General features: G+C 39.4%; 1 protein-coding gene across 1 annotated transcript in view; it reads right to left on the bottom strand.

Annotated features, from left to right (window-relative positions):
* Window positions 1–567: 567 nt before the first annotated feature.
* Window positions 568–23,828, bottom strand: part of rbm20 (RNA binding motif protein 20) — a 46,765-nt gene continuing 23,504 nt past the window's right edge. Inside the window, exons 2-14 of the mRNA XM_071505170.1 lie at window positions 17,804–18,833; window positions 17,438–17,502; window positions 16,886–16,995; window positions 15,173–15,273; window positions 8,650–8,796; window positions 7,523–7,654; window positions 7,368–7,447; window positions 6,472–7,180; window positions 6,297–6,383; window positions 5,629–6,211; window positions 4,336–4,401; window positions 3,027–3,148; window positions 568–1,695 (exon numbers count right to left, since the gene is read on the bottom strand). Coding sequence (XP_071361271.1) covers window positions 1,627–1,695; window positions 3,027–3,148; window positions 4,336–4,401; window positions 5,629–6,211; window positions 6,297–6,383; window positions 6,472–7,180; window positions 7,368–7,447; window positions 7,523–7,654; window positions 8,650–8,796; window positions 15,173–15,273; window positions 16,886–16,995; window positions 17,438–17,502; window positions 17,804–18,833 — 3,301 coding nt within the window. The 3' untranslated portion in view covers window positions 568–1,626. The remainder of the gene's footprint in view (window positions 1,696–3,026; window positions 3,149–4,335; window positions 4,402–5,628; window positions 6,212–6,296; window positions 6,384–6,471; window positions 7,181–7,367; window positions 7,448–7,522; window positions 7,655–8,649; window positions 8,797–15,172; window positions 15,274–16,885; window positions 16,996–17,437; window positions 17,503–17,803; window positions 18,834–23,828) is intronic.

Consider the following 23,828-nt stretch of genomic DNA (forward strand, 5'->3'; position numbering starts at 1 on the left):
AATTTTCTTGACCTTCTTGACCTATCTGAAGGTGGCCAACTTGGATTGTCCCATGTACTGTGTTTGAATTGTTGTAGTGATAAAGGTTTCCACCAGGGGTTGGAAGACAAGCATCAGATTGGATACAGGAGGGTTTTGAGTGAAGTTTTTACCATAAGGCGATGCAGTAGGTCTCAGAAATGCTTGTATCAAATTTGATGCATTTGGCATTATAGGGTTAACTTACTGTGTGAGTGAGCAGACTAAATGTATGACAGTAAAATTTAAAACAACAATTTGGACACCATCATTGTTATTAATTATTATTAATTAATCTAAATCTAAACAGAGTTTGTTTTTGTTTTTTTACACATGCAATTACACCTTTAGATTTAATTTTGCACACAGATGTTTTTTGCCTCAACACTTGAGGGCGCTCTTTTACAACAGTCCCTTTCACAGTGTTATTACAAGCTGGTATAGAAAATGGATGGTGTATCCTGTGGAGGAAGCAGAAATACCTCCTGAAACCAGTTCCAGGCACTACGATGTGATTAGTATTTGTTGAAATATTGATGAGGCAGCTCAAATATTTGAAACATTTATTCAAGATTTTTTTCCATCAAAAAAAAAACAAAAAAAAAAAAACAAAAAAAAAAGGCACATGAAAAATCATATGAAAACGACACTAGCGGTAATGTCACATGATCATTATTCACAGTATACAAAAACAGTCTGGCTTGACAATCCTTCTGAAAGAAATCACTGTAACATGAAACACTGCATGTTTAACTGATAAATTAAAACACATGGTCCAGTTTAAGGTCTTCAATATTTAAGGCATTATATGTTGGCAGATATGACTGGGATTTTCTTATGAATTAAATCCGACATAAAACTTAATAAAATAAAGCTCTTTTGCATAGTTGCATCATTATTAGTCCAAATGATGTACATTTTTACCTGACAGATAATGTATTGCACAAACTGGCACAGAATGAAATAAAAACTGCAGGAGCCTTCAAAGCCCTAGATATAAATAAAAATGTAGTTGTTGTTTACTGTGCTATACATTGAAATCTGTTCAACAAATACAACAAACCTGAGAATCTGCCTCAGCTTTTTAACTGAGTAAAAATGTTCCTTGACGGACATTTCAAGTCATTTTGCAGCTATAAATGTAATTGTTGCTAGGACAATGTACAGACCAAATTAAAAATAAGGTTAACTCATGAGAATAATCGATTTAAACTCAGAAAATGGACTAACATAAGCCCATAGTATGTACGTTTTTTTTTTTGTTTTTTTTTTTCCACTAATTAGACTTTTGCAAATACATTTCCATTCTAAAAGATAGAAAAAATAATTCACACACAACCAAATAAAATAAACTGTAAGAAAACTGATAAACCAAAAAAGAAACAAAAATTGCAATTAAATATTGTGGCCTCCTCACTATAAATGACACTTTAGGTATGTACAAAATTGAGAGCATCTTTGGCTGAGACATCCAGCCGTCCCTCCCTCCAACATGTCAAAACCAGTGCAATTGTCCACATACTCTATCCTTCATGTGTCAGCTTATCTATCTGGCACCAACATCACACATACATGAATCTTTCCAGGAGGTGAGAGGTCGAGCTGATGTCACTGTGCAGCTGAGGGTTCAGAAAGTGCGTCCGACAGACTATCCTTCGCCAGCTGAGACAGATATTTCTGCGAAGTGGGAGAAAAGAAAAGGTAAAAATCTACAATCCAAAATATATCTAAACATATACAGTGTACTACTGCCTGTATAAAATACAACAGCCATTGTAAATAACTTGATTTTTAAGGTGAAGTGACCTCCTATTGGAGAACAGGATCTAACTCAATACTGAGGTTGTTTCTGATTTTTTTCAAATCGCCAAAAGAACAGAAGCTGATGCTGTGTTGGATTTTAAACTGAAACTAAACAAAAACGATCATATCTGATTTTTGAATTTTCAGAGCCAACATAAAAAAAAGAGTTATACAGTTAAGCCTTGAAACAAAATGTGATTAACCTAACCAATATCCGTGAATCATACTGATTCAGAAAGTGTTGAGGCTCATCTGTGTAGATGAGTAAGTAAATTAAAACAGAGATCTGTGGCCAAAAGAATGACAAAACCTAAAGTAAAACTATTAAACACCAGGAGGGAGACACACACACACACACACACACACACACACACACACACACACACACAGGGCTTTGACAGACAGCACAACTGTTTAAAACTGTTTTTTCCTCCTTTTGGAATGTAATCCATCAAATGTGAAGGGAATCGCCATTCATCTGGCTTGGCTCAGCTGCCGGGGACAAGAGAAATGCAAGATGGCTTGGTGCTGAATGGCCAATAATCAGAAACTTAATACAGTTGCAAGTTTACAGGCATGTATGTGTGCTAGGATATGTCAGGATATATTGCTGTGTTTTTCTCAGTTTGTTTTTGTTCATCTGACTGCATTCATGTATTTATATTTTTGATTAATATATCAATTATTTTATCAATTAACCTGAAAATGTCTGAAAATAGTTTAAAAAACAAAAAAACAGCCCAAGATGATGTTTTTAATTTGTTTTGTTCAACCAACAGAAAAAAGCACAAAGACATTTAATTTAAAGCCATATAAAGCTTGAAATTTCAGAATCAGAAACCTGCATTTTTCCTTGATTAATGACTGATAATCAACGATCATATAAATAATACTGTAAAATTTCTGCCGATTGACCAGACTGAAGCACATAGATTACTCACCAACCCAGAAACAGGTGGTGTAATCTCTCAAATTTTGCCCTCGGTCCAGTCGAGTGTGCAGGGAGACAGGTTTTAATTTTTTACACTCCACCCACTCATATAAAAAAGAGTGATGCAGACATGTTGTATATGTGCACACACACAGACACACATTTAATGAGGGTTGGCGTGCTCATATAATTCAGGGGGGGGAACGATTTATTAAAATGTGGAACTGTTAAACCCGAAGCAGCAGAGGACTGTTGTGTGCTGTGCAGTGTGTACCTGCAGGTTCCTGTAGTGCACAGTGCTGCGGCAGTGTATCGTCTTTGCGTTCTCCTCACTGGTATAGAACAATCCACAGAGTTTACAGTAGAAGCCCGTCCTTGGCACAATGAACTCCACCCCTAACAGACAGTGAACACAATTAGAATTAGTTAATGCAATTAGAATTAAATCGTAGAAATCAGTAAAACAGATGAGGATTCTAACAAAGGGTATTTCCAGTGAGCAGAGCTTAAGGCAACACTGGAATCTGTTTGATTGAATGATCCAATTTGTGTCTTTGAAAATGAAAATGAAAAATTTTAAACTCAATCTAGGTTTGGAAAGTGAAAAAAAAAAAAAAATTCAATTTCGTTTATTTATTGTTCACCTTTTTTTTCCTCATTCATTCACATTTTGTCATTCTTATTTATTTAAACCAAACTATGTCTCTGTTGACAGCAGGCTGAACAATGCATCTTTCACTACACTTTCATATTTCAATCACAACATGGGGCCAGTGTGATTGATTTTGTTTGTGTCCAATACAGTTACTTTATCTTGATTACATGGAATCAGACTGTAATATCCCATTTAAAGTCCTGTAATAATAACTGTTTCTACAAACAAATATCTGGCTGTCAGTATAAAAAATGAACAAAATGGCAACAACAACAACCAGACGACTCTTCGGTGTTTTATATTTGTCTCAGCCATAGTATCAATAGACACAGTTCACTCTGGACAGTCACTCTTGGGGTATCATACAACAGAAATAGCCACACAGCTCATGGCACACACAGCTCTTGACTCTGCACTGTGGTCTATTGTTGCCACACTGCATCAGGGCTTATGTAAGTCTCCATGCAGCAGGTCCAACATAGGCCATGTGCTTGGCCATGTCATTCTAGCCCCAATGATAATATAAATAAATACTCATCTCTCCGGGGTGCATTTCACAACCTGTTCACGGAAATAGGTCAGCAAGTGGCCAAGCAATTCCAGTCAATTAGAGTGCTAATGCACCAGGTTGTCAGTGTACTTATTAATGGTGTACATGATAACACTGTATCTTTAGGACTAAGACCACAGGCTCAAGACTCCATGGACCCCCACATCTGTGACAATATTTAAATATAGAACAGTGCGAGGACCGCTGGGATGGATCCAGCCATTGAAACCTGATTCAGTTTTATCATTATTGCTCCTGCTCAGTCTATTTCATGTAAGATAATATTTGCTGACAAAATAGGAACCATGCTGACTACATTTTAATGTCCTCAATGATCCAACACTCAATCAGAATAGTAATAAAACGTGTTACGCTTACCCAAAGGGATGCTGTGTTCACTGACAGCTTTGTCTTGTTCACGAGGTGGCAAGGTGGCCTCGATATCTGAAAGGCATACAACTTATAAGAAAGGTAGGATAGACAAAACCCCCTGAGAAATTAAACATACTTTTCCGGACAGTATATTTTTACCCCAACTAAAGAGGTTATGTTTTCATGTTTGTTTATTACTGATTTGCACCGAACTTGGTGGAGGGATGAAGCCTGGGCATGGGAAGAAGCAGATCTGGATAATTTACTATGAATTTATACTTTTTCTCTTAACTCTGGTGTACACTGTAAAGCATTAGCAGAGGCCTGCATCCTCTTAGTGCCTTTCTAGTTGCAGTAGTAATAAATTTAGGACCATACCTAAAAGAGTCACGGGAAAACTCTTAATCTGTCTCTTCACAACAATCATCCCTGAAAGTGGTGTATATGCTGTAACTGTATGATTTGCTCTAACTACAATCAAAACCTACTGTTTCAACTGCTAACCAGTCTGATGTGTTGTTATGTGAAACTCTTTTATTTAGGCTGCATAAAAAAGTAACAAGTAATCACATTTTACAAAGTAGAGCTAATTGGGAATTCACATAAAAAGAGACATGAGCGGCGTGTAAGTGCTTTTGTAGTTAACGATCCATTTTATCCACATCAACTCTGACTTCAGTTTGGACACCTCTGACCTCAGAGCCAGCTGTTTGCTAACAGCAAAGGGGACGTGAGGACGGCGGCTGACCAAATTGTCTTCAGCAGGCTGACGTGTCAGGATGTCAGAAAATAATCCATTCATTGAATTTTGCCTCAAGAGGGCCTGAGGACTGAAACATTGTTAATTAAGTGAATACAAGTGATGGGCAGTGTGCAGGATTTTTGCCTTTTCTTCTCTAATTATGAGTTTTTGATCCTGCACACCTGTCGCTGAGGCTCTGAAGTGTGCAAGAAAAGTTTTCTGTAATCACCACTCAGAGAAATTTACTAGACAAATACTTTACTGATTCATTAACTTTGTTATATTATGTCTATAGTGAAATCAGGATGCTCATAGCGACACTGGCTGCCTTGATTAATCAATATTGAAGCCATCAATAAGTTGACAAAATATGAAAATTGGGACATTTGCTTGAATTTGCAGTGACGGACATTTAAGAAAGAGGCTTTCTGTGTGGATTAACCTAAAGGATGTTTATGAACCAATTAATTTACCATCCTGAATGGTAATCTACAGTATATTCATATCATATACCTATAATTTTTTACAGAGCATTTGAGTTCTCGTATGGAAAGTACCTTTTTTAAGAATGCCATCCTTGAGTTGTGCCCCATTAGTGATTGTTTCCGTGACCTTTCCTGCTTCCTCAGTCTTGCTGCCCTCTAATACTGTAACGTGATTTTCCATTGGCTCTTCTGAGGGCCCACTGCCGGTTACTTTATTCTCTAAACATGTCTCCTCCAGTGCAGCCTTGAACTCCTCACTGGGGAAGTCACTAAGGTTAGTGACTGGCAGCTCAGGAGCCACTTGACTGAGTTTCTCTTCTTCAGAGCTGGTTTCAGGTAAAACGCTCCCTGCTTTCTCAGTTACAGATGTTTCAGTCTGGTCTCCAGCATCCACACAGGACTCTTCCTGGTTAGACTTCTTGTTAAATGTCTCCTGCTCCTCCAAGGGTTTTTTAGGTGGTGATACTTGCTTCTCAGCAGCTACCTCCTCAGCAGACTCTTTGGGGCAGGACACATACTCTTCCAGCTCAGGAAGGTCTGGCTCAATAATGGAATCATCTTCTCCTCCCACTTCATCAACAGTGACCAGTTCCTCCATGTTCTTGGGATACCAGCACTCCTCATCAGTGTCAACTCCACTTTCCCACTCCTTCTCCTAGGGAAACGGATCAAGGTAAGAGATGTGAAGGAGGTATAGACATGTTTACAGGTAAGTGTTAAATAAGGGTCTGTTTACTTACAGTGTCTCTATCTTTACTACATTCAGCAGCCTCTTTTGCTTTATTGCTTCGCTGGGGTGACGCAGATTTTTCTTTTGACTGGTGATCCTGAGAAAAGCATTGACTTAGTTGTGGAAAGAATGTGTCACATGAAGCAGGTATACAACAGTGATGTGCACTTACAAAAGTTACTCACAGTATTTTCAGTAGCATTCTCTCTCTCGTGCTTTTCTGCAGTGGTGTGCCTCCTGCTTGTCTTTTTGCTCCTGCCCCTGCCTGGAGAACTCTGCGTCTTTTCTTCTGGTGTTCGGCAAAGTGGCTCCTCGCTCATCTCAAACTCAGAATGCCTTGGCCTACCGTGGTAGTCACCACCATCCCTCCTCTTTGGCTTTGTATCATGCCTTTGGTACAGAGGTCTGGGTGGCTTGTCCGACTTGTACATTTGTTCTTTCATGTAGAAGTCGTCCTCCATGTTTCTGTAAGCGTTGAAGGACATGCCTTGAGGGCTGCTTCGTGGGTGCCAGTCTCTGTTGCCCCTCATCCGGTCTTCCCCTCCTCCGCCACCTCCTCCTCTCTCATCTGCAGATCTCGAGCTGATATGATCCAAGGGTTTCTGGTAGACCTTTCGACGGTCAACTGCCCGTCCATTAGGCCGATCGTCATCCACGCTTCCCCCATTCCTCCATGGGTCATCCCTCTCCCTTTCCTCCTCTCCCCTTCTTAAGTGTGACGGCCAATCCCAAGAGCCACGGCAGGGGCCCAGGCCATTGCTTCTGTCCGGACCTCTGCATGATGCCCCCTGGGGGCTGTGGGCTGAGCTGCATGATGTAAAACTGGGGCTGTGGGAGTGAGGACTCAGAGAGCGGCTGATAGGGCTACGGGAGCGTGCTCTCTCTGGTATGTAGCTGCAGACAGATGACAGGTATATTACACAGTGCAATCCTCTAAAACTGTATTCTCTGTAATATTGCACTGATTCAACTCTTAAAGACATTTTCAGGTCATTGAATTTCCATTTTGCTTTCCACCAACAGCACTTCAACAAACTCAGCAACATAAAAACAACCAGTTGTGAGTGAAAAATTGCCTCACTGTTCAAGTTCTTGCATCTCATCCCTTTCCCGCTGGGAGTGTATGTCGTGGATGATCGTTTGAACATCTTTACCTGGTTTCTAAACAGAAAAAAAGCTTTAGTCGTCACCGAAAACAGCCGATAACCTGCTGTTCACTTTGTTTTTCAGTCTTACCTTGAGTTGCAGCTCCTTGTACCTTTTCGACATTCGTATAAGAAGCTTCTGATTGTTAATCATAGCTGGGGTAAGTTGGTAGTATTGAACCATGGCCTGAGCTGCTTCGACATAACCCATCTCCAGAAATGCCTGATGGGAAAAGAGAAATTTGCTGTAAACAGTAATGCCCTCCTGACAGTTATATGGCATCTCTTGCAAGACATATAACTTACAGTATTTCATATCTGTCAGACTGGATGCAAGCGAATCTTTGAAAATCATTGTCACAAGGCATCACATTTCATTACGACAATAAATCACCAGAACAGTCGCTTTAGTCTCTGTAACCAATACCACGAATTTAGTACGAATGCCTGAAATTTGATAGGGGGGGATATTAATGGTGCAGTTCAGTTCTGATAAATGAAACCTCTGAACCTGAGTGAGCTGTCATGTACTGGTAGTTAAACCGCCAGCAAGTTATGGCAAAGTACATGATACCACATAACAGTTACAGCTGGAAAAAGCTGCTGATAATCATAAACACGCACAGAGATAATTTGTGATTTGATGTTGACCTATTTCCTTCCAAGTGAAAATATTCACAGGACAGATCTGTGCAAATACAGACAGACTTTTCAGATGATTCTGAGATGTTGTTTAACCATAAAAACTATCTGAATTTTGCACAGTTAATATGATTTAAACCTGCAATAACTGATTTCTGTCCACTTGGAGGCAGCAGAAACAGAACATTGATATATCATGACCTTGTAAGTTAATGCGGCAAACATGTTAGGAAACAGGTGCTTAAGTACAAATCCAGCAGCCAGAGAAACATTACTGTTTATGGAGTCATTTTTCTTCATAAAAATATTGATTATAGCCCCTTTAAATAATCTGGGTCAGAGTTTATATGTTGATGGTCAAAGCCTAGCAAGCAGTTTCTGTTGATCACACATATGTGCCAAAACCCTACATAATACTTATTTTGATGTCTGCTGTTTATCCCACTGCTCAATGTCACTGCTCAAAAATGTATGCCTTTTATAATGTGCAACCAAAAAAATAAATAAATAAATAAAAGTTTCTGAAATATTTACTGGCAAATATACATATCAACAAATTGACAAAATCTATTGTACCTGATGGGTAGAGCGCATGAGGATGTAGTTGGTGACTTTGCCAAAGGGTAGTCCCAGGTTGATGACATCATTCTCTGTGCAGCTGCCTTCAGGGAGGTTGCAGATGTGAATGACTCGTCCTGCGGTTGCTTTCCTGGGTGGAAATGGCTGTAAATAATAAAAAAATTTTTTACAAACCAACATAACTTCTTCTTGATGAACCAGATGACCAGATGACTTCTGAGCTGCTGCTTGCAAGTCACTGAACACAGCTGTTGCTTGTCATGAAACTTAGTTATAGTGTGTAACGTAACCAGCCCAGCTAGTGTGTCCTTTCCTGCTTGTACATGGGTAAATACACCAGATATAACAAGTAACTACTAAAAATGTTTGATGATTTTTCGATTCGCTTTTGACAGAGCTACCAGTAATAATATGAAGATAGGCTTAACCCTTGATATTGATACTGATCTTCTCATCTAACTGCTGGGTTGACAACAAAAAAAGCAGAATTACAAAAACCTCAGAGTAAAGGATACTGTAGGAAACTAGTCTGTCTAACATCAGTGTAACACTATCACACAGGATGTCATGTCGTTTTCCCCCCTTGATGCAGCCCACCTCGTTGCATCTATTAATAGTTCACTGGCAGTTGAGCAGCAGTGATAATGAAAGTTTTCTTGTTTGGATTTAGAGACTTGTCAGCTGACTGGCACCAGACATTTCATACATTTAACACCTGCACTGCTCAACATCTGTTTGTCTTTCCAACTTTTTTTTTTTTAATCTTAAAGGAGAGTAAGTAGGTAAGTAATGCAAATACGAGTAAAATATTTTTCATGGAGACACAGGAGGCTGCAGACATATAGTACTAAGAAGGTGAAAGTAAAACCATCAGTTTTGGTGTTAGAGACTGTAAAATCTATTAATTATTAACTATAATAATTGACCATAATAGCTTCATTATTACAACAAATACAATTAACAGTTTAAATCTTTGTTTTATTTCTCCTTTGTTATTTCCATTCCATCCATATTTACTCACATTCTCCTCAAGTGCAATCTTTGTACACTTTACAAAACGCACAGCGTTGCATTATCATGTACAAAATACATGTGTCTTAAGTCTGAATGATTCATTGAAAAGTTAATGAGGCACAAGATAAACTGTATTAAAATAGATGTGGCTCTAAGGATTAGACTCGAGACTCTGCAGATGTCTAACAAGTGTATTTGAGAACTAGTGTAATTTCTGTCAGAACTAAGTAAAATTAGTAGTTTGAAATAAAAACTGCAACTGCAGTTTTCAGGACTCCAGGTCTGTCCTGCAACTCCCTGCTGAAATATTTATCCTCTAACTATAAATCCCTGCCGTCTTTAGCTCCATCTTTCCCTATTTTGACTCACAACCATGATTTTTTTTGAACATCTTTCCGTGTTGAAAGTGGAAATTAGAAAACAGACATACATTGAAGCTGACAACAATAATGTAAAGAACCAGCTTCACTGTAGCAGGGACTCCGGATGGTGTGATTCAGAGGTATACAGAAAAGAAGAACAGTGTGCATAACGTGCACCTTTACTGTTCTGACTCCCTTCTAGTGGTTGCTTCACCTTTCCCTTTCGCTCCCCTACAAATGTACCTATCCCCTTTAAAACCCAAAGGCAACAACCATTGACTGATCAAACTAGCAGTTGCACATACTGTTTGATATCTCATATTCCTTTAACATCACCGCAGAAAGCAGTTGTAAATTCAGCTTGTTATATCATGGCATCTTATTTCTGCAACCATTATGCTGCAACTGCAGTTTCCCCAGTGCCCCTCCTCCTCTTCCTGCTTCTCGGGCTGACAGACCTGACAGACAGTCCCATGTGCAGGACAGACTGGGAGTCCTAATTCCACCTCGGACTAAACAGCCAGGGTCTCTGTTTTTACAGGGAATTTGTTCAGGGAAACCCCTACACTAACATACACTTCACACTGGGTCCAATAGCCATGAAGTGTAGGGGGAGGGGACGTATAAGGGGGAGGAAACTTTTACGATGTCAAAGTCCCTTTGCTATGCATGTCGAAACATAATCAGAGGCAACTATATCAGTATTCAGAGAGTACACGAAGCACTCATCACTAATAATCTATAAATAACGTGATTCTGTATCATTAATCATGATTGATAACTTGAGCCTGAAATGGTGAAGTAGTTAATACTTTCTTTTTAAAAGGTGCTTTTGACTCTTTTAAAGAATTGGACACTCTACATTTTGGACAGTTATTTCTATTCACAAATTGTGGAAAAGCTATATTACTACTCATACAATAACAAGAGACCTGGCTTTAGATGAGCCAGATTACTGAATTGCTGTGCTACAACTTAACGGTTTCTGGCCAGCACCATGACATTAACAACTTCAGATGCAGGAGTGATAATTCTATTAACAGCTCTGTGCCAATGCCACCTCCACCACCAGAATATATAAAGGTCAATGCAGGTTGGGCTCAATAAACAGATCCAGGAATAGGCTGTTTATGCCCTTGGAATATTAGAAAGAACAAGCGTCTTCTTCGTTCACTCACTGTGTTCACTAATGTCTGACCTGTAAAACCTTGTGTATGTCTGAAAGCCCAGACAGTTTGACCACAGCATTGATATCACTGTCAAGGTTGGCTCAGGCTTCAAACAGTAGCTGTTTCTGCTGACCGCAAACCAGAAGTGCAGTTATGCTCTGTCATTGGGCACTCACAATCCAATCTACAAAGCCAATCTGCTCAGGCAGCTCCGAATAATTGTCAAAAATATTTTAATTCAACTGGGAATTAATGATGATAGAAATACGCCTTGTAGAATTAAACCTTTGTGAGATTATTGAAGTTTCTCGTCTCTAAATTTGACTTTACAGTTGTCTTTCTAAATTTAAGCTGAAGAAAACAGATTTTACAGATTTTTTTTTTCTTCCTTTGATGTATTTTTTTCATAAATCTACTTATTAGACAACTTGCACCCCTCAGACTACAGCCTACAGTCAGAGCGAAAGGCTTTACCTGCCACAGTGAGTTCAGCCATATGTGTTTTGACAAGACCATGACCTGGAAAACCAGGGCCAGATGGTGTAAAGGATAACAACCATTTCACATGGTGCTTTCACTGACAGCATGCTGACTGACATAAGCTGGAATCTGGCCTAAGGACGTGTCTGTTTATTTGTACAAAGCAGGATCCATGTTGGAGGAAGATGGTCAGTTTGGTTTCACAGTTTTTCCCCACGTTCCTGCACAGAGTGCTTGCACGCCGATCCCTCAGATCATTTTACTAGTCTCTCACCAGTCTGAAACTTTACACCGCTGCCTGAGGGTGTGACCCTGGGGTCTTTAGGTCTGTGCTCCTTACAGCAGTTAGCTGTAATCCTGTGTTTATCTCTGTTTGAGTTCTGTTTTCACATGAAGCTACTGTGTTACTGAAAAGCTGGGCTGCTGGACACTGCAGTCCGAACTAAGGAAGGTCTGTGTATGTGCAAGCATGCATATGTGCAAGCTTGAATGTATGTGCTTAGGCGCCATGTGTATGAGCTTCTATGTGCAGGTTTATAGTGATTGTTGGTTTTATTTATTTTCACAAAATCACAAAATCATAAAATCAGTTTCATTGAAATTTGCATTTACCAAAGGAGTTTTAGTTTAATTTCTACAGTATGCTTCTACAAATGTTATGTTATATGTGTTCACCTTTTAATTTTCACACATACAAACAAAAGTTCACAAATTATCATTGCATGTGTTTGTGTGTGCACTTTTGTGTGAGTGCTCTGCTCAACACTTAAACAATAAAACCCCACCTGTTCTGCTTAGACAGGTGTGTGTTTATAGCGACTAACATTAGCTCATGTAGCACAGCCTATAAATATTTTTCCACTGATCCAATAAAACCCTTTGTCAATAACCAACCAATGAAGCATATGACTTGCACAACCCCGAGTTCAGGCTTCTGTTAAATAATTCTTCTCTTCCTGGCAAGGAAGAGCAGAACAAATGGTTGATATAAAAAAGCGAAGTCACACAACATCAGCGTTTTTTGCCTCAAGATGGCCTCAGAATCTGTTACATACATTTCTGTAAGTGGCCAAAACTGTACTTTGTATTTTAATCTGACTTTTCACTAAAGAAATTCTTTTCACTTTACTGCTGATCTTTTATTTTTTCTCTTTCCTTGTCTTGAATAAATGGTTTTTAAATTTACTCACATTCTCATTGAGTGCAATCTTTTTACACCCTATAAAATGCACAGCATTGGGTGGCCCAGTAGTCAAGTGGTTGGGGCACGTACCACGTGAGCGCACGACGCTCTTAGCAGGCAGTCACCAGTTCGACCACCGACCGGCCTGACTCTTTCCTGCATGTCATTCCCCTCTCTCTACCCCCTGTCCTGCCAGTCACCACTGTTCTATAATAAAGGCACAAAAGCCCCCAAAAAGAAACAAAAAAAAATGCACAGCATTGCTTGATTATGTGCACAATACACTTTGTGCCTTAAGGTTAAATGATTCATAAAAACTTAATGATACATATGATAAACTGTATCAGAGGAAAGAGGTGGCTCTACAGATTCGACTGGAGGTTCTGCAGATGTCTAACAGGTGTGTTTAAGAACTGCTGTAATTTCTGTCCGAGCTAAGTAAAATCAGTAGCTTGAAATTGATACCTTTATTATTTGTGTACTCAGCTGAGTTTTTATTTTTTTTATTTAACTTTATTTTACATTTCTATGAAAACCCCAAGATGTCTAAATGTGGAAAAACGTTTCTTTTTTTTTGTAATCATACAACATTAAAAATAGCATCTTACATTTGAATAATGAGATTTATGTGCTTTCTTAAAGAGCTCCAAATAGAAACAGATACACATTATTCAGTGTATTTTCTGTACATTAAAATTCAAAGGGCAGTAGCGTATGTTAGAAGAGTTTAAGAAGCTAAAACAAATAATAAACACATTGTATAAGTCTGTATGCTAGGCATCAAACTAAGCTTTCTTCAGGTTTGCTGGGACTAATTTTCCGGGACTAATTTTATCTGCACTGTGCTTCTTAAGAAACCCGCCCTCTTGATTGGCGCTCATCGACAGCTGCCATTTTTCAACCCTTGTCAAGAGTCAACACTTCTGGACAGACGAACTGTAGGGCTGCAAGTATTGACAGATAAGCTCTGAGGAATATTTTTAATTAACTGAAGCCAAAGACAAAGTGACGAGATAACGGTTACTTTTGCTACAGTTTGCGCCTCTGCTGTAATCCAAGTGTTACATTTTCAGGGTCTTTACAGGTTGTAGCATTGCAGTAAAATAAATAATAATAATAATAATAATAATAATAATAATAATAATCATTATTATTATTATTATTATTATTATATAAAATATAACATGTAATACTTGTTAAATAAGCTCAATGGATATGGATGAAACATTTCAGACTAATCTTATAGGCAATATGTTCCCATCATTTCTTGTTGCTGTACTGTTTTTTGACTGTGACTCAAAGTCGAGACCGACCATGCAGGCTTCCATTAGCATCCACAAAAGTTATACATTTCAGTCATAGTGATTAAACATCAGCTCGATTATGTTTTTCAGTAAAATAAAAAAAAAGATTTCTGAAATGCAGTTCGCTCTGCAGTTACATGTGTGTGATGTAGCTGGAGCACGGGCCTGAACAGAACATCTGTAAACAGCTGCTTTAGTTAATATTAAACAGTTTCTGTGTCTGGTCTAAACACATTTTTACATTAAAAATGTGAAATACATGTCCACCTGCCTAAAAGGAACTGAATCAGTTAATGTAATTAGGAATAACAAAAAAAAGCTCTAATAAAAAGTATGATTATTTTCACAAATGTTCACTGCTACAAAACATTTTCCTATATACAGAAGCTCTTCTGTATATCCGTATTTTATAGCTTAAATTGTATCCAGAGGCTGAGTAATCATTAAGTGGTAAACTGAGGATTAATGAAAAATCTCAACACCTGGTTTCTGGCCAGTATTTAATTACAGAGTTTGCCTGGCTCTCCAGTTCAGTGGAAAAGAGTTGTCAAGCTCATACAAAGCCTGGTGTTGGGCCCCAGCAGCTGTCAACAAGGGGATACAGGTCCCTTCACTTCGCAAAATACATTTGGCATCCATTCATTACACACCTCATACATGTGTTCCTGCTACACAGCAACAAAACCTTTAAAGATACGTGGAAGAAATGCAGCGCACAGAAGAAATGTAGTGAAAACCTAATTAGAGATCAAATATAATAACGTACCCGCTCAGTCCGACCCTCTTACTCTGCACCAAAGAATACCAGTGAAAACTGACCAGTTCCCCCAAATATGTCACTGACATGAGTCAAACATCATTTATCACTTTTTAATTAAATAGAATAAATCTGAGCGCGACAGATGTTTCTTTGTCGCTGGAATTCCTCAGAACTTGTCACAAAATTTGATCTCGATTCCAAGGTCAGACTCTATTGATTCTGAGAAAAAATCTAAACATTTGTCTGACCTTTGACTCTGGCTGGTGTGAGGCAAATCCTGTGTCTGACATGGGATAAGTCTTCATGGCTGCAGCTGGCAAGTATGATGCATTGGCTCCTGAGGATACATCTGTGGAAACAATTTGAAATAGTCCTCATATAGTAGAGCAAGTGTGGGGAAAAAGTTACATTAGTGGTTGGATGTTATAAACATTATCGCAAAATGTCTCATTCAAAACTTATTATTACTTTTTCCGTTTTAAAATGTTTATTAGTTTCATTGCTGTATATTTTTGGAATATGAAAACACTAGGTTGAAAGAAAAGTGTTCAAAACATTTGCTAAGAGCTGACAGCTGGGAAGTGAGGTGATACTCTCCTGTGATGTGAATGCACACTCAGTTTCTCAGTTATACCCCGTGGCTTGTTCCAGCAATTGTTTGGTATTTACAAAGGACAATTTACAAACTGGTTTTGAATCAAAGTTTGGGCTACCTCCATGATATACATCCAAATGTTAAATTAAGGTTTATTGTATTGACAAGGTTTTCTAAACTTACAATTAGCTGAATGCATTGTAATTGAAATAGTGTGGCTTCAAGATTTCTGTAAAATGCAAATGAATAGTTGTGATTTTCTAAACACTGAATATTAAACTGAGGCTCAAAGAACCAACAGATACGTTTACATGGAGCCTAATATTCAAATTTGAAACCTAACCGAATGAAAAAGCTCTACACAAACGCCTCAGTCAGAATAAACTGGCCCAAACCGACTGACATGTCAATCGGTTGCAGAGATATAGATTAAAGCTTTTCATAAACCAATCGAAATGAAAATTTTTCCATGTAAATGATTTCTGGCTACGTTCTTTCTGTGCTTCCCCTCTGTCTTGACATGAATGTGTGGGGACAGATGTTTCTCCACTTCTCGAAAATGGCAGCTTAAAGGCTGAAGTGGCCCTCTACAGAGAGTTCGTTTTAATGCAGCCATCGCAGAAGACGTATGGACGATGTATTCACCACTTCTATGCATGTCACACAGCTGTTCCGATTCAATGCATTGATGCATGTACCTCAGACCACATTAAATCATATCCCATGTGAACAGTAAATCTTCAATCAGAACAATTTCAATCCGAATGAAAAAAAAAGTGTGTGCATGAAACTGCTGCTATTGAAAGGTTACTTTATGTAACCGTGGTTCTCAGAGTGAGACACCATCTCTCCAACCTGAGGCTGCTGAAAGACCCACTCTGTGCAAACTGTGGCCAATGAGTGTTTTTTATTACTGTCTGGACCACCCACAAATCGTACGTCTCAAAGTAATTATACACAAGGGAATACGTGAGGGATATGTAATACAGTGAAGAGATACGATCGCTATGATAGAAAACAGGTGCCCAGTTTGTTTATGTGTAGGAAAGAATAGCACTGAAGTCACAAGCTTTGTGGGTTTGCTGTTATAATATTTGCACCAAAAATCATAAAGCTCCAACAAGTATGAATTTAAGTTTGGGTTAGTGCTATTTCAGATTTCACTTTATTATACATCAGTGTATGAAAATACACTGCGTCGAGTTATAAAAACATGTTGCCTAGTTCTCTTGCGCAACTAAAAATACCCCCTGACCTCCATCTATCACTCTGTTTCACATATTCCAACCATCAGAAAAACTTCACTCTAACATCACCAGCAAAAAGGCACACTTGGTTGGCGGTGGTGACAAATAGTTTATCCTACCTTGACTTGCAGCAGAGTAGACCATGGAGTTTGTCCCCCCGGGATTCAGACCTCCATCAGAAGGCCTGCCGACAGCATAGTGAACAGCTCCAGCTGATACCACGGCGGAGCTGCAACAATCATAGAAGGCTGATTTTAGCTGCCGCTCCCCTGCCTTGCTCGCTCATATCTTGTGACAGAGCTCATATTCATAGAAACATTAAGACAGCTGTATATAGAGCAAGGAAAAGGAAAATAAATTGCTTCCAACACTCAAGAGAGATTTGCTCTGGAATGATCAATGTTGTGTTAATTAAAAAAAAATTACATTTCAACACAGCTGGTAAGAGAAAAGGGAAATTACTAAATCATGGAGGAGGATTATTATAAAAACAACATGTTTACTTACAATTTTTTGGCAATCAACAAAAAACAGAAGAAACTGTGAAACCATTAGCTTTATGAATATCTGAAGCTCTCACTCGGTAGTAAAACGTCACTGGGGAGCACATGTTGCAATCACAGCCTACTTTAAAATCTGTCCAGTTAATTTTAGAGTTGCAAATGACTCACCTTTCGTTTGTGTACAACGTTCGATTCTGGAGGTGTAGTTTTCCCTTCACGTGCTGGTCCCAGTCCTAAAAACACACACACACACACACACACACACACACACACACACACACACACACACCGTCCAAACATAGACGCAAACAGCTTGGACACACTGGAAGCTCACTGCTTGCCCCCCTTACATACCCCGTGTATAAGCTCATGGCTGCAAACAATTAAAGAGACAACATCTTGGACTAGTTAGTTAGTTAGTAGATCTGGGCTTCCTGCTTGTTTTATTATCTATTGTCTATTTTTAAAGTATGAGCTGAGAAGTGTTACACTTGTGGTGAATGCATTTAGGTTTTGACTCATCAGTTCACTCACCTTGAGGTTGTAAACCTTCTTGTCACAGATGCTGCACTGGTGTGGCAGCTGAGTCGGTGTAACAGCGTGGTAATCGTTGACCTGATAAGGCTGAAGTGTTCTGGTTTCCTCACTTCCATGCAGGGGCTGGTATCCCCCAAATCCCTGTGTGCCGCTTGACCCCAAAGAGGAACCCCCACTGCTGTGATTGAACTTGGGGTCAGGGGTCGGCTCCTCTGGGTTATACAGTTCCGTTCTGGACCGAATCGGCTGCCCAGCTGCTGTCCACACAGTGGCAGTGTTAGGAACCATATCCATCTTTCCAGTGTGACTCATGCTAGCGGGGCCTTTCCATTGCTCCTTATGCCCGGGGGAGTTATAAACATTTATGTTCTGCTCATTGACACTAAATCCAGCTTGTTGCCCCTGCATATCCTGCCCATAGAAATCTTTCTGAAAACCAGCATTGTTCATGTTTTTTGCCTGAGTGTTTATCACTGTGTAATGTCCATCACCAGCAGTAGCCGATGCTGCAGATGTGCCGCCAACTAAGTTATACTGAAGACGCCTGTCGGTATCAGAGGGATAAACTGAACCTGACTTTTGACCATACTCCGCACCCTGTTGGCCCACTGTGCCCCCTCCACCAGGATGGTTCAGTCTCACATTCCCTGGGTTTTGGTGGTATCCTCCACCCACTAAGGCCCCCATGGCTGAATTTGTAGAGGGAAATCCTAGCACTCCCGTGGGGAAGGCCCCCTGTGGATTCCCAACCATAGATGAAGTCCGTAGCTGATTGAACAGGGGTTGGGACATGGCGACATTGGAAAGAACCTGATTGAGAACCTGGGCGGCAGTGGCTGTGTTGCCCCCCTGAGCCAGTTTGAGGCGATGGAGGGTGAGCTGGGCCTGGAGCTGAGCGAGCTGGAGGCTGGCTGGAGTCAGGAGGAGCTGGTTCTGCTGCTGAGGCCCTGTCTGCACACTGCCTGGCAACTGGCCGCCCACCTGGAGACCTTTTTTATCGGTGCTGTCCACAGGCACCGCGCTGATGCTGTAAGAAGAAAAAAAACACCCCTTACTTCATGAATCTCAAGGGACGAATCCACTTGAATCACTTGCTAGATGCTACACAACAGCTGAGAAGTTTGTCTTTGTGTCTGTAATCATCAGCATGCGAGCAGGATTCAGACTAGGCACCTTTAAGAGACTCAGACAAGTCAATCAGACCCTAATGGCTTCTCACTAGTTCTTATCATAAATGTGAATGAGGTTGGGTGGAGCCACATTCAAATACAAGCATTATATGTTAATTATAAAACTTATTTTTCAAGATAGTTACTGGTCGAACAGGATATGGAGGCGTGGATTGTGGAGGAAGAGCAGGTCTCTTCTCAACCTTTTACGCGTTACTGTGAACGTTACATCAGTCTCAAATGTGACTTGTACTTAAAGCAGCAGAACTTTTCCTTAACACTCATCAATGGAAATAACACTGTCCCGCTTACATTTAAGTTCACACCATTGTCACAGTAGAATTGTTGACTGCTAATAGAAAAACTGTGGCTGTGCGTCACAGTTTTATGTACGTCACAGATTGTCTCACAGATGTCTCGGGTGGAGAAAGTGTTTATGCTTTATGCAAACATTAAATGCTCCTGTCCTGTTACAAAAACCACCAAACAACAAGGACTCTTGTACACAGGAAAAGGGTTAATGAACATATGCTACTCTGCTAAATTAGCTACTTTCATTGACTATAAAACAACAGAAAAATATATATTACTGACATTTGAAATAGACATTTACTCAGTTCGCCGTTGTTTTCCCTAAGTTTGAGCTCCTCATATTCACACAACTGTTTTCTTCACAGCTAGCATCAGCAAACATAAACCGAAGTTATCAACCAGCAGATGGTGTGCAGTTGGGCGCAGCCATCAGGTGGCTGTCAGTGCTGCTGGGTTTAGGATAAACCAAAGGAAGTCATCAGTGCCAAGACGTATTACACAGCAGCTTGCTATCGAAAGTTGTTCTTTTTGTTTATGGTCAGCAAATGCATTTTCTTTTGGTGGTGTGGCTATATCCTATGACGATCCTCCAGATGTTCTGGTAAATCTATCAACCACCTGCCAATGCAACAAAACCGGTGACAATAGTTGTAAAGGAAATACTGCAACCTGTTTGGCTGTGTGCTGGTTTCACAGAAATGATGTTCCAGTTTACTGACGAGAAAAATCACACACCGAGTCAGTGAACCACAGAAATAAGCAGACACCAACCTCCTCTGAACAATTACGCTGTGTCACTACACTGGCACATTTACCACTGACATACGCTGTGTCTGCTCCACTATTTATTCTTGTTGCTCTCGCTCGCACTCGGGCTGACGACGTCACTACGTTCTGCTTAGAGCTGCAATTAGACAACTGTAACATCATGAGATTATATAACGAGAGCGAGTCTGATCACTTGAATGACTTTTCACCAATGTGGAAAATTATGGATTTAATCTTTGAGAGATTCTCTACCACAGATGGATGGTGTGACATCTTTCTTGAATTAGGAGAGAGAGCAGTTAAAGTAACAGAGGGACAGCTGTATAGGGCGTGGTTCAAATATCTAAAAGTTAGCGGCCCAAGCTTCTACTTTCCTACTGATATACTGTACTGCACACCAGCTTCCTACAACACAAATTGCTGTAACAGAACCACTTAAAACCACATCACCCCCTGGAGCCATGACCCTGTCTGACTGCTCTGTCCTTTCAATTTTTGATGAATGCTCTCACATGCTGTCTAAACTTAGTCTACTCAACTACTCATCACATCATCTATGTTAAGCACCTGACACCCCCCCTATCTGGCCACTGCTCCACCAGCCCTGATGAAAGGTGACAGACCAATCCGATTATGCAGGGTGAAATTCTAAATTGTTAGACAGAGATTTGTCAGCCACAAACTTTTGCACATCAAGATACTGACACGTGATGTTTTTTTGTAATCACGTTGCCCTTCAAAAACATTATATATCATAAAACCGGCTGCGGTTGTCCTTAAAAACAAAAAAGTCATAAATATGAATTTATGCATCTGAACCTTGGGGGAGATCATCAGCTCCATGTCTGTCCCTGCTGGCTTTTTTAGTTGTGATTGCACAACCACATCATAAACTCACATCACAACCATCAGTCACGCTCCTGTGAACCGTCCTGCTGTGGACGTACGGTCCTGACATCACACTCCAGGACCAAGCAAATTTTACAAAATGAGTTTAGAGATGATTTACAACTGATTCTGTGTCTGTAGTCCTGCATCACAATGACTCAGTTACAGCAATATAACTTTACTTTTGTTATTTACGAGTCATACTAGTCATAGTGTTGTGGCTTACTGCTGGAATATTTGTCCGGTCAACTCTGATGAAGACAAGTTTGAAAATTTGACTCATTAAACTTCAGATGGCAAGAACATTTAGATTTCTGCTGATCTCAATGCTAAAAACTAAAAATATAAATATCTCATGGCAACAGTGGATATTAAATCTACTGAAGCTGCTGTTTTCAAAGAAAATTATGCTTTTTAATTGTAAATTCTGTAAAACTATATTTCACCACATTGTGCTAATTCTGAAAATACATTTAAATGCTATTTCAAATTATACTTACAAATGTGTGGTTAGGGTTTGATTTTAGAATAAACATCAGTTTGCTAAGTTTGCTCTGTAAAGGTACCTTCCAACTTTGTTCAGAAAAGTTTTATCAAAAAGCAAAAAAACTAAAAAAAAAAAAAATCAAAACAAAAAACTTGTGTGTTAAGTTACAGGACAGATGTGTATTTTTGCATGGTTTCAGCTTCATGTATCTGTGACAGATACATTTGCAAAAAGTTCAAACAGACCTATACTTGTGTAAAATCCCATCTCACACTCTAAGACGTAGCACATGTACTGATGCATTCTGGACGATTGACAATCCCCAGTTTTGCTGCCGATTGTACACACTCTTAAGCGAACAAGCATGTTGATGGAGGGATAGACTTACACCATTCCAACTTATGACTCAAAGCTATAAATACTAGAGTTGGCCTCTGCCATCCCGAGACACAGTGTCCTTAATAGACTAATATGGACTCTTGGGCAGCTGGCACAGTGTGCTAGACACTTCAGACCAGTCTTCTGATGACGGTAGGGAATATAGGTGTCAAACAAACTTCAACCAGGTACGGCACGGAAGAGTTAAAAAGAGTCAAACAGGGATTACGAGAGAGAAAAGCTTGGAAACATAAAAATAACGAGAATTCACCGTGATTTAACGATGTTACTTTGAAACAGCCCCCACAGCCACACCACCAGGAGACCTCCCAGGACACACACACAGGATGTGTTTATCTGTTAATTTATGATATATGTAAGTTAAAATGCGTTACAATATATGTAGCTATATGCATTGAGAGAGAGAAAGTGGCTGAGCACGCGTTATATGTATAATGTAAAGTGGAAGCAACACAAAAATGTTAATGGCAAATTGATAAACCCAGTGATTCAGAAACTGGGTGAGCCTTGTTCAGTCCCTGCATTTGGACAGAGAGCAGCAAAGTGTTAGTTATGTAAAACCGACTCTTTTTACAACAACTGGGAAAACAAACAGCTTTTTATTAAATGTCATTGTTCAGTAGCAGACAAAAAACAATCACTGAAGACTGGAACCTGCCAGCAGTGACAAACTCTTTTTATGACAAAGGAAGCAAACTTATTTTAACATGTTTAGAGTCACATTATTAAAAACACACAGGCAAAAGCAGACATTTGTCTTTTCTTCTGTACCGGAGAACTTAAGAGTGAACACAAAAACAGAAATGTTTCTATGAAGTCTTTGCAAAAAAAAAACAAAATATGCAATTGAACAAACCTCTCAGTTTGCGGGAGAGCTCGGAGCGAGGTCTCTACCTCTGACAGCTGAAATAAGTCTCTCGCACTCAGTCATGTCATGACAGAGCCTCTATGCCAACAGACAGTATCAGCTCAGACTTACGAATAGATTTAAAAACTCATGCATGTGAACAAATTAGCAAATTTACATGCTCCGACATATTTCTGTTTTGTTTCACAAATAAAAAGGGAACGAGGTAACAAAGCTTAAAGATAAATGAGGCTTAGAAATAAAAGTCAAACTACTTTTTGAGCATATTTAAAAAACAAAGTTTGTGTGTGTTGGATGACTTACTTTCAAACATATTCTGGCTTTAATGCAGGAGACAACCATGAGTCAAAGGCTTTAATGAAGTTGAAGATGAAGGAGGATCCGAATAGATTCTGAGACATGAGTGAAATTCTACTACTTTCTGCTCGGTCTCTGCTTTCCTCTACAGCCATCTGACCTCTACTACCATTTCTGCCTGTTTAGAGATCTTTTTTTTTTTTAACTATGACCAGATTTTACAGACCTATCTACTAAAGAACACGGGGGATTGTAAACATGACGAGAACTGATCATAAGAGATACTGTGCTGGCTCCTGCACTGGAGCTCTGTCAGTAGTAGGTCTACTGATCAATTAGCGAAAACGCACCTAATATTATCTGAATATTTTCTGAGAAATGGCTGCAATATTTGAAATGACCTTCTACTCCCGTCTGCTCCTGAGGCAAGGATTTCTCATCCAGTGCCAAGCCTAATGTCAGGTGCAAAGCCTGACGAGAACGTGTGATAGTCCAAGTGTCCAACAGGAACCCTGCACAGCACATGCCTTCTTCTCCTGCCTGACGAAGTGTCCTGACAATACATCATGATGTCTGGAAATGATTTATTATTATCGCTTTTAAAAAGCACTCAATTTATAATTTAATTTTAAATGTTGGCTTTCCAGAGCATGGTGTTCACAGCACACGGAAAACAACCCAGAATACTTGAGAACTATTATAAAATATAAAATTACATTTATGAAAAAAATAAGAACATAAATAATAAATTGTTGATAAAAATACACAGTGCCATTCATCTGCAAAATAACGTATAAGAAGTAATTAACAAAACAATAATGTGAACAATTGACA

Source organism: Trachinotus anak, unplaced genomic scaffold (assembly GCF_046630095.1).
Source record: "Trachinotus anak isolate AG129_WGS33_773 ecotype Australia unplaced genomic scaffold, CSIRO_AGI_Tana_v1 ptg000019l, whole genome shotgun sequence".
In the NCBI taxonomy this organism is placed as follows: domain Eukaryota; kingdom Metazoa; phylum Chordata; class Actinopteri; order Carangiformes; family Carangidae; genus Trachinotus; species Trachinotus anak.